This window comes from Sarcophilus harrisii, chromosome 6 (genome assembly GCF_902635505.1).
Source record: "Sarcophilus harrisii chromosome 6, mSarHar1.11, whole genome shotgun sequence".
Lineage (NCBI taxonomy): Eukaryota > Metazoa > Chordata > Mammalia > Dasyuromorphia > Dasyuridae > Sarcophilus > Sarcophilus harrisii.
The window spans coordinates 254,312,358-254,323,670 of NC_045431.1; the positions used below are offsets into that span (position 1 = coordinate 254,312,358).

At 34.6% G+C, this 11,313-nt stretch overlaps 1 protein-coding gene across 1 annotated transcript; it reads right to left on the bottom strand.

The window, feature by feature from the left end:
* Positions 1-8,357: 8,357 nt before the first annotated feature.
* Positions 8,358-9,320, bottom strand: LOC100934469 (vomeronasal type-1 receptor 4-like). The gene has a single exon (XM_003774341.1). It carries the CDS (start codon positions 9,318-9,320, stop codon positions 8,358-8,360), a length of 963 nt encoding a protein of 320 aa, XP_003774389.1.
* Positions 9,321-11,313: the final 1,993 nt, after the last annotated feature.

Sequence of the window (11,313 nt, forward strand, 5' to 3'; positions counted from 1 at the left end):
CTATTTTTCTATTTACTGTGTAACCTTGCTACCCTAATGCTTATATGCACATGTATACTTTGGCGGTAGCTAGTTGGAACAGTGGATAATGGGGCAGGAAAAATCAAGAAGACTCATCATCTGAGTTCAAATATATCTCACACACTAGCTCAGGGATGCTAGGCAAATCACTTAATTGTGTTGCACCAGCTTCTCCTCTAAACCAAGCTGGAGAAAGAAATGTCATACTATTCTAGAAGCTTTGTCAAGAAAACCCCAACTGGAGTCACAAAGAATTGGACATGATTGAAAAGAAAGGACAACAAAAATAAGCAGATTTATAAATAATGTACACTCTGTACAGAGTAGAAAAAGAAAGCTGAAAGAAACCAAAATAGAAAAGAACCTACAGACTGGGTTTCATTGAGTTTTTGAAGCACGTACTATGTGCCAATTTGCTAAGTAGACAGAAACTGCAAGAAGAAAATTCCCATTTTATAAATTAGGACTTATTGAAGGTCATACAACTATTAAGTATCTGACTTAAATTCAAATTCAAGTCTCCTGACTGTAGATCCAATTTTCTGTCCACTGCTTTACACATTTAAATGAGAGAGGGAGAGAAAGAAAGTGTGGAGCAGAAGAAAGAAAGCTGAAGAGTAACATACAAAGAAAGGTTTAGTTTTATTGTCACTCTTATTTTTGTTAATATCACCAATATTTTTAAATGATAAATAATAAAAAGTAATCACTTACAAAATGAATCATATTTAATATAAAATTAATAGGATTTAACATGGCAGAAGTCACAATGAATTAGAAAGGTTATGATAAAAAAAAAAAAAAAACAAATAAGAAAATACCAATGTGAATTTAGAATGCATTGCCTTAGAATCTGAGGCGGGAATCAAAAGAGAAAAAAGTGCTACTAATAAAAGGAGAGATGAGAGATCACCCCCACAAGATATAAGAAAAGACAGTTTTCCAATCTCCCTTTATATTAGGTTGCATCCTGCACAATATTAGCATTTCTTCATCATGCAGGATGTGTGCCATATTTCAGTCTCATGAATAGCTGAGGTTCCTTTAAAAACAACATCTGGCCAATTATCTCACTTTTGCCTAGAGTTCTTTAAACTCTAAAATTGCTTCTTATAAATAACATGAAATAGATATCTAATAAAAAGAAGTAAGAAAGTATCCCAGGCCTCTATTTTCTGGTAAAACAGTTTCCTGTGCTCTAGGCTTTGAGGAGAAGGCAGGGTAAGGTTTCAAAGTCTTTTGCAACTGTGCTTTAAAAGACATTTGAAGAGATTTTGAAAAGAACTTATTCTGATTTGGGCACAGTGCTCTCTCGCTGCTGCTTTCTCATTTTGCACTTCTCAAGCAATCCTGGCTAGTTGCATGTCATTTCTTATAATCTTGGCAATCACGATTTAAATAAAAGCTAAGAAAAATACTTACATATACCACATGCAGAGTTTTATGATTCCTCCCTTTAATTTTCCCTTCTGATGCTTCCTCCACTACTTTCCTTGAGGGAATTCTTGGCAGACATTAATTGCTTAGTATCAGTCTGTATATGGTCCAAAAAACTTAGACACCAGATGGGAACAAAATCCTTTTCCTGCCAATGAGATACTTCAACATTGAAGCTATATTCTTAGTCTGTAACTATTTCCTTGTCTACTTTGTGACTTGAAAGATTCATTCAATCCCTCTGATACTTAGACACGTCATCTGTGAGCAGGGACTTTAGATCAACTGTTCTGACTCCTCTATTCTGAATCTCTAAGTGTATATGCTTGGGACTTGGAGAAAGATTAAGCTGTGAAGCATTTGCTTCAATAATCCCCACTGGAACTCAGCCTGTCACCCATATTCTTTCAAAGCCCTGCAGCCTTCCTCAGGAAGGTGACAAGCTAAAGAGCTGCTAAGAGCAGCAGTCAGGGATCTTAAAGGCCAGAGTGTTCTGTCAATGCAACAAATCATTCTGGATCCTGAGCTTGCACAGTGAGGTTGTTAACAAGACTTTGCTAACACTTGGAATCTGAATTAGAGATCAAAACTTTTGTTTTTTAGTTTCTTCAGGTCTGAATTCACCTGTTTAGTTTAGACTTAAAAGTTCAAGCTCCCACCCCTACTTCTAATCAGAAAGGGATAATCAGGTCTGAGTCTTGTCCCTCAGGTGTTGTAATGCAGATCCTGCACGATCTGAAGCAGTGGTTCTCAAAGTATGGTCTAGAGAATCCTGAGGATCTCTGAAACCCTTTTAAAAGATCTACAAATTCAAAAATAGTTTTTATTTCCAATATGGTAAATGTCTATAAATATAACCCAGATAAACAAAAATGCTTTGGAGAGATCTTCAATCATTTTTAATAGGATAAAGATACTGAAAACAAAAGTTTGAGAACCACTGCTCTGAAGCATAACCTGCTGAATTCCACACCTCTACCTACTCCCCTTAGGTACCAGAGTAGAGAGAGGACAGAGGCACAGACACCACCTAAATATCTGCAAAAAGAAATCTATCCTTGCCACATTTGAAGGGCAAAATAATAACACCTCGTGAGGTTTCTTCTACAAGTACCTTCAGTATCCCAAGCACTGAGAAAATGAAATCTTTTCTCCTTGGACAGATGTCTAAGAATTTCTTATTTCTGTGAAGGATGCAAGAAATCACTGTTCTGTGCTCTTCCAAAGCAGTGGCTAGTGTTGTGTGGGTGTGGGTGTGCGTGGATGTGTTTACATGAATGTGTGCATGCATGTGTTTTGTGGGGACAGCCAAGCCTGGAGTTATAAGGACAGCCTTTCCTGAGCTCATCTCCCCTAACACCTGTAATTACCCTCTCACCTCAAAAATAAGTCAGCAGAAGGATCCTGGGGTGTGTCTGAAAAAACAACTTGTTGTCTCAGATAAAACTTCTTATTATTAATAACAAGTGAATAATTAAAATCTCTAAAGGAGAAACTCATGACATTTGGGAGAGAAATTTTTGTTTTTCCTCTGCCTGATAATAGGAAAAAAAGGAAATAAGGGACTTTGAAGGCTTAAGAAATGAAAAAGATGGGCATCTCTAAGACTGATCTTTGAAGCCCCCAGTTCTTATAATCTAGGCCTTCTGGTAACTTTTTCTGCCAAAAAAAACTACTATTGAATCTGTTTTTTCCTAATAATAATTACTTAATGTGTGTATGGTTTTTGTTTTTTGTTTTTGTTTTTTTTGGAATGCCCTGATATGAAATTAGGAGTTTTATTATGTCTGTAAAAAATGATATTCTGTTGTTTTTAGCTGTTTTTTTTTTAATAAAAACTGGATGACGCATTGAAAGAGTAGTATGAGTGAATGAATTGCATTGCTGCATATATGAATATATTTTCCTTTATTTTGTTTTTAAAATGTGGAGGCATGAAAGTAGTCAAAATGCAGTAGATAAATAAGGATAAATTGAAAGCAAAGCCGAATTAGATTAATTATTATGTCTACCATGTAGAGTTCCATCTAATTCACAGGAAAAAAAATAAAAGGGAATAGAGAAGTTAAGTGATTTGTTCTAAGATTTAGAGACAATAAATGGGTAAATTAATATTTGCCCTCACATTTTTTTTTTTACTTCATGGTCTATATAAATACTAATCTTTTTTTCCCCTGAGGCAATTGGGATTAAATGACTTGCCCAGGGTCACACAGCTAGAAAATGTTAAGTGTCTGAGGGCAGTTTTGAAACTCAGGTCCTCCTGACTTCAGGGCTGGTGCTCTACCTACTGTGCCACCTAGCTGCCCCAACTAATGTGAATGAAAGGAGTAAGAATATTAACAAATCATTTAAATAAGCTGATCTTATTCAATCTAGTTTTGTTTACAAATAAGGTCTTAGGTTGAGGACTCAAGATAGGGCTGAACTCAAAATAATTCAGAGTAAAGGCCCCAAGAATAATCCAAGAGCATTACTAGAATTCTGGCATTATTAGGATGATATAAAAGAATGAACATTGCATTAATGTAACATTTGATATTCACAATATCAAGATTAATTTCCCTGTCAGTAGTCTTCCCTTTGATTCTCTTAAGGAAACATAAATTTCTCAATCAATCTCAGTGAATGGTTTACATAACATGATGGGGACAGTATGGGGGAAAGTAGAAAGAGATTAACTTATGTGTTGTTAGGAGTCCTTGGGGGTAGATAGCAGGCTAATAATGAAACAAAACAAACAAAAAAGGAAGATGCAAACAAGTGAAAATGGGAAACTCATTCATATGGACTAATTCATGACTCCATCATATCTTAAGGTTTAGACACCTTATCAAGCTGGCTGATTTTGAAAACATCTCCTAAAACAGTGCTCTGGAAGTTTCACCTCTAAGGCATTCTAGAAGAGGTGAAGTTTCACAGTGGTTTCTTCTAGCTGATCTGTTTTTCCAGTTCAGGTCATTTGCCAAGATGTCCTTTTCTCTTAAATGGTTTTTTTGCAAAAAATGCCTTGATTTCTGGGAAAATAGTGGCATAAGTAAGAAATTTCCAAGCTTTCTGCATTTCCTTCGTAAACAGACAGAAAATCAAAATGAAATGAATTCACAGTAGCAAAAATAAAGGGATAAAGCAATTGTCCTAAAATATCTGGAAGGGATCTTTAAGTTTATCTTCATTAGTGATATTGTCACCCTTTTCATTTTTGATGCGGATGATTTGGAGTTTTTCTGTCTTTTAATCAAATTAAACAATGGTTTATCTATTTAATTTATTTCACAAAACCAACTCTTAGTTTTATTTATTAATTCAATGGCTTTTTACTCTCAATTTTATCAATCTCACTACTAATTTTTTGGATTTGCAGGTTTTTTTCGATTTGTTCTATTTTTCGTATTGGTAACAATATATTTGCCTTAAGCTGGGGATTTTGAAACTTGGCTATGACATTCCTGTAAGTATTCTTCCTAGGATCTTTTTTCAGGTAGTAAATAGTAAATTTTTTTTTCTATTTCTATGTTACTCATTTGTGCTAGGATTTCAGGTCAATTTCCTTTAATGATTTCTTATAATGTTATATTAAGATCCTGTTTTTATCATTTTATTTTTGCTGAGGCAATTGGGGTTAAGTGACTTGCCCAGGGTTACATATAACTAGGAATTAATAAATGTCTGAGGTGAGATTTGAACTCATGTCCTTCCCGACTTCAGGGCTAGTGCTCTATCCACTAAACCACCTAGCTGCATCCAAGTTCCCTTTTTAACTTTGTGTAGTTTGACACTTTGAATTGAAAGAATTTAGATATCCAGTTTACAGGAAAAGATTTAGTGACTTTTGTAAGGCCACATAAATATCCAGAGAAATCATAATTTGGTAACAAAATGTCATCCTTCTATGAAGGTTAATTCCATACCTTGGGATTTTTACCAACTTTCAGTAACTGGTTTCCTGTTTTTCTTAGCCACAAAGTTTTGGACAGAAAGGCCCATATACAAGAAAGCTAAGTTTTGAGAAAATAAAATAATCATTTTCTAATTAAACAAACATAACTTTGCTCCAATATCTTTTTTCTGAATAAAATGTTTAGACTAAGAGCTTTTCTTTATTTTTTAAACTTTACAATTCCATGGTTCCATGATTTAGCACATTTTCATTTTTAGGTCTTAATGAATGGGTGTATAAGGCTCTTTTTATTCTTTCATAAGAATTACAAAAATTGAGGATCTGGGAATCACCTTTTATTAGAACAAAGGGAGTGATTGGTAGGTCACATAGGTTAAAAAACAGTTATATATGGAAATACATCTATATATCTATTGACTTGTATATGTATGTATAGGTTTTCTCATATATCTGTATCTATATATCTTTGTATATACAGTTTATATGTTGATGTGTGCATTATATATATATATAATCAATTATGTATTGTATATACATATACATATACATATACCAATAGAGAGTGGTTTGTATCTTTAGAATTAATCATCACAATAATAAAAATTAAACCTACTGAACAAAAGCACATAAAAATATTTTTTAGCAACAAGATGACTTTGGTGACTCTGGTCTCTGAGAAGGGACTGGGATTGAAACTGGTGTTATAAATATGTTGGACTTGCCAATGGTATCTGTAAAAAACCTACACCATGAAGCCATTGGTAATATCCATGCACTCCATAACCACTGCATCACAAAGTGACCTTCAAATTATAAGTTTTGCAGAAGTCATGTCATTCTAATATATAGAACAATATCCTTGGCTCCTATTCAGCTTACTGTTTGTGTTATTCCTTATATTGGTCACAGAGTCACAACAACCTCTATGTGTTGGAATCCTAGTGTCAACTCAACTTGAAACAAGGTGAAAACTCAAGGGTGATGTCAGGGTCCTGGTGTTAACTCAATGGAATTGATACAGTGCTTGTTGGTTCACACCTTAGAGTGAATCCTAGAAGGGTGATGGGTTGCTAATACTGATAGACAATAATGCTTGTGTTCACATCTCCCTTGCGGTTCTTAGGACCAGAGAGCACTCTGGGAGATTACCCATAATGCCTGCCTCCAGAAGGAGGAGTTAACCTTTGGGAGATCATATATATGGAGGAAGCTCTTAGAGCTTAGAAGAATTTCTCCGGAACATTGACTGGGGTCGGAGAGGAGCACTCTGGGAGGAAGCCCACAAGCCCTCTCTTCAAGGCAAGAGAGATTCATTGCATCTTCCACCTTGGTGCTGGCTGGAGGCTGAAGAAAGCAGAGGCAGAAGCCAAGGACAAAGCTGCAAGAGCTCTTAGAACCAAGCAGAGAGATAGGCCTCTGAGCTAACCGGGCTATATTGAAGGACACAATAAAAGATCTGAACTTTTATCAGCTGGCTGAGATTTGAGGTGATTATTTACTTTCAACTGAAACTTAGGCTGCCTCCAGAAAACCTCCCCAAGAAACCAACTCTCTCCCAGAAAGAACTCTTCTTATTTTGAAAAAGAGAAAAACACCAACATCTATGGACAAATTAAGTATCCGTATTAAGACGGAGAATAAAACAATGCACTTTGGAGTTCTACACTTAAGCTCTGCCCATATGAAAATGCCAGAACTGATAGTGATGGCCCAAAAGTTGCTCAGGAGGCAGGTAGAGGAAAGAGAAACACTGAGACGTTCCTTGTAGATAAATTAAGATTTTACATTCAATGTCACTTATGAAGATTGGCCAGATGCAAAGCTGGATTGAACTCCATTTCAATGTAGATGGAACTCCTTTTAAGGAGAATTATCACAATGTAGGAAAAGGTCAAATTAATCCAAATCAGATGAAAGGATCTTTGACTAGTGATAAAATTGGAGCCATATAAATAAAGGAATAAAAAAAAAATTGCCACGATAATCTGAAACACATTGAAAAGGCACATGATGTTCCAATAAAATACATTCCTTATCCTCTTGAATAGGACCAAAAAAAAAAAAAAACTTCTATCCTAATCTTGATCAGAATGACAAAGATATTGTTTTGAAAATGTTATTTAAATCCTAAGTAACCTAGGAAGCAAGAGAAAAGAATCCATTATAAAACCAGGAATTCAAAATGAAAAGTAATGCTCTCCACACCATTTAAGTGAATTTCAATTTTGTTTGTTAGGAAGTATGAGATTTTAGAAAGTTCATTTTTGATTTCCAGTGCCAAGATGGTAGAGTAAGGAAGGAACTCCCTAAAGCCCTCCCAAACACCCGTCCAAATAAATTCCACATTGCCAAACAACTGACTTAAAAGCAGAGAAGCAGGAAAGAGATGATTCACCGGACTGAGAGAAGCAAGGTCTCAGAGCAGCAACAACCAAACAAAAGGGGGCTTGCAGCAAGGATCCAACCTCCAGGAATCCTGCAATAAGGCTTTATCCCTGAGCAAGGCAGCAGTTTCCAAGGCAAGGCAGCAATCTGCAGGAATAGTAAGGCTCAATTCCAGTACATGCCATCAGAAAGGCCTTGCCTTCATTGATGAGGATCAGTCCCAAGAGAGAGCAACATGCATAACCCTCAGTCCTAGAGAATAGCCAAAAGCAAGATCCCTCCCCTACGGCCAGACAATTGAAAGGTCTTGTTTCCTTAGCAATACAGCATCAACACCACCTGCTACTAGGGCAGACCAGAAGTAAAATCTTACAGAGAGGGGAGGCCAATGGGGAAACACCATTCCTTAGTACTAGCCAGGGAAAAGACCACCCAGCCATTGCAAGCCAGCAGTGAGGTCCCAAAGCCCAGCATGTTAAAAAAAAAAAAGAAGTACCAAAATTGTCTTAAGTTCATCATTTTCTAGTTTATTGAAAGCTGATTCTTTGCTCTCATATCCTCTTTTTCAGAAAAGATGTGACTACTAACCATTAAAATATCATGACTATATGATTCAACACAAATTTTTGATTTGCTTGTTTGTTTTTCTCAGACTTTGATTAGACTTTTTCATCATTTTGAAAGCATAATAAAAATTGGGAATCTGGGAATCACTACTGATTAAAAGAAAGGGACTGATTGTTGGGTAACATAAAGAAAAAACAACAGAAGAATGAATTAACCATAGGTTTGTGTCTTTGGAATTATCCATCACAATAATAAAAATGGAACTAAGTGAATAAAAGCAAATAAATGAGCTCATTAGCAAAAGGATGATTTTGGTAGCTCTAGTCTCTGGGGAGGTACTGGAGTTATAGTTGGCATTATGAATGTGGTGCACTTGCCAGTGATGTCTGTACAAAACAAGCACCATGTAGCCACTTGCAATGGTCATGAATCCCATAAACACTGCATCATAAAGTGACTTCAAGATTATAAATTTTGAGGTAGTCAAGGCATACCTATCTATAGAACAATATCCTATGTCTCCACTCAGATTACTCTTGGTGTTATACTTAGAGCCCCTCACATAGAGAGGCACAATTCCATCTATCAACAGATTGAGTACAAATATGCCAACAGAAAATGAGACAATATTCTTTGGGAATCTGGCTTTCAGCTCTGTGCATATAGGGTTGTGAGAACTGATGGCAATGCCCTGAAAGACACTGAGAAGGCAGGTAGTACAAAGAGAAATACTTCGGAATACTCTTTGCAGATAAAGTGTGATTTTACAATCAATGTCACCCAGGAAAAATTTCTGGATGCAAAATTGGACTGACCATGGAATTCCCCTCAAAAGAATTAACATGATGTTGGAAAAGGCCAAATTGAAGAAAATCAATTCAATGGGTCTCGTTCTTTGATTGGTGATTATATTACATCCAGATGAAAAAAGCAGGAAACCATTCCCAAATGTTCCAATTATAATCAGAAGCACATAGATAATACATAGAACACTGTCATAAGAATGCATTCTTTCTAGTCTTCTACAGGAAAAAAAATGGCAGCCTGATCCAAAGTGACCTGGAAAAGAAGAAGAGGATTCTGTTGTAAAAACAACTAATTTTAAATGAGATTCTAAATTCTACTCACTATTCAGATGAGGGTCAGTAAACCTTGTTGGTTACATAGATATAGTTTCAGAAAATGCTTTATTCATACCAGATTTTTTTTGAGGTTGAGTATTCTTTGCCATTATAAAATATTTACACTTATAAATAGGGACTATGGAATTTTGTCTCCAGTGTCTTTATCCATATATAACAAATTTAAAGAAGGACATTTATATTTTAATAATTATCTAGATACGGATGACCAAAAATCACGAAGGACTTAGTGAAAATATGCAGAATTCATGGTTCAAGAAAACTGAGATGTTTTTCCTGAGGAAGAAAAGACTTCCTGGAAAATACAAAAAATGAGGGAAAGTCCCTAATATGAAGGCAGTCTAAATTTCCTTTAATAAATGAATGTTTTGATGAGGAAATGAAATTATAAATACTCAATGTTAAGTTGGGTCATAGATAAGAAGACATTTTAGAGAATCCTACAAAATATTCAAATAGGAATGGCTCATATGTGGATAATTACTTTTTCTGTCTTTAATTCAAAGTTAGAAATAGAGAAATATTTGCAAACATTCCAGCTTTCTAAGTCCTAAGAGTTTTCTATTATACTTCAGGGGAAGTAAAAAAAAAAAAAAGCAGGAATAGAAATTCTGATCTCAGACAAAGCAAAAGTAAAAAGAGACAATCAAGAGATATGGCATACCTTGCTAAAAAGATACTAAAGACAACATAGCAATATTAATATTAAACATATGTACTAAGTAGTATAGTATCCAAATTCTTTTTTTTATTTCAAAACATATGCATGAATAATTTTTCAACACCAATCCTTGCAAATATATATTAAATTCAATATATGTATACATATTTATACAATTATCTTGCTGAACAAGAAAAATCAGATCAAAAAAGAAAGAAAGAAGAAAGAAAACAAAATTCAAATAAACAACAAAAAGAGTGAAAATGCTATGTTGTGATCCACACTCAGTTCCCACAGTCGTCTCTCTGGGTGTATATGGCTTTCTTCATCACAAGATAATTGAAACTGGCCTGAATCATCTCATTGTTGAAAAGAGCCACATTCATAAGAACTGATCTTCATATAAATTTCTCTGTACAGTGATCTCCTGGCTCTGGCCATTTCACTCAGCATCAGTTCATGTAAGTCTCTCCAGGTCTCTCTGAAATCATCCTAACAGTATAATTCTTAATCTAACAACAACATCTAGATTATAAGAAAAATTGCTTTCCTGTGCATATCTGATATAATTGTTTACCAAATTTCATAATATAAGACAATTTAGAAATATAACTACCATAAAAATATTCTGCATTTACAATTTGAAACAAAAACAATTCAGGTAAATGTGCATTTACAATTTGAAACAAAAACAATTCAGGTAAATGAGCTTACAAATTACCTCACACAAAAAATCATCTCATCAACATCTAAAAATCCATGTAAAGTTATCAAGTATGAAACAATTACATCTAATTAAAAAGATAATTAAGACAAGTTAATATTCATATAACATTTTCTGTGCTAAGTACCTTACAATCATGTAATCCTCACAACAACCCTGGAGGGCAGATTCTATTATTATTTTCTTTCAGAATAGTAAACTGAGGTAAAATAGCATGAGGTAACTTATGCTAGAAAATTTCTTAATGCCAAATAAATATCTTTTAGTCTTATGTTGCAGTTTACCATAATAAAACTGATAATAAAAATGTTTTATTTCTTGTGACAGATTTTGACTTAAATCAGATCAAATCTGGATTCAATTGCTAATAATAACATTTTAATCTCTAAACCCCAATACAGGACTTTAAAAGAAGATTATTATCCATAAATTCATATTTTCCTTAAAAATAAGGAAAGGAAAAAAAAACAACATT

What these genes read in the sequence shown, in the direction of transcription:
- LOC100934469 (XM_003774341.1), bottom strand. Translation starts at nt 9,320, where the DNA reads ATGCATTCTTATGACAGTGTTCTATGTATTATCTATGTGCTTCTGATT.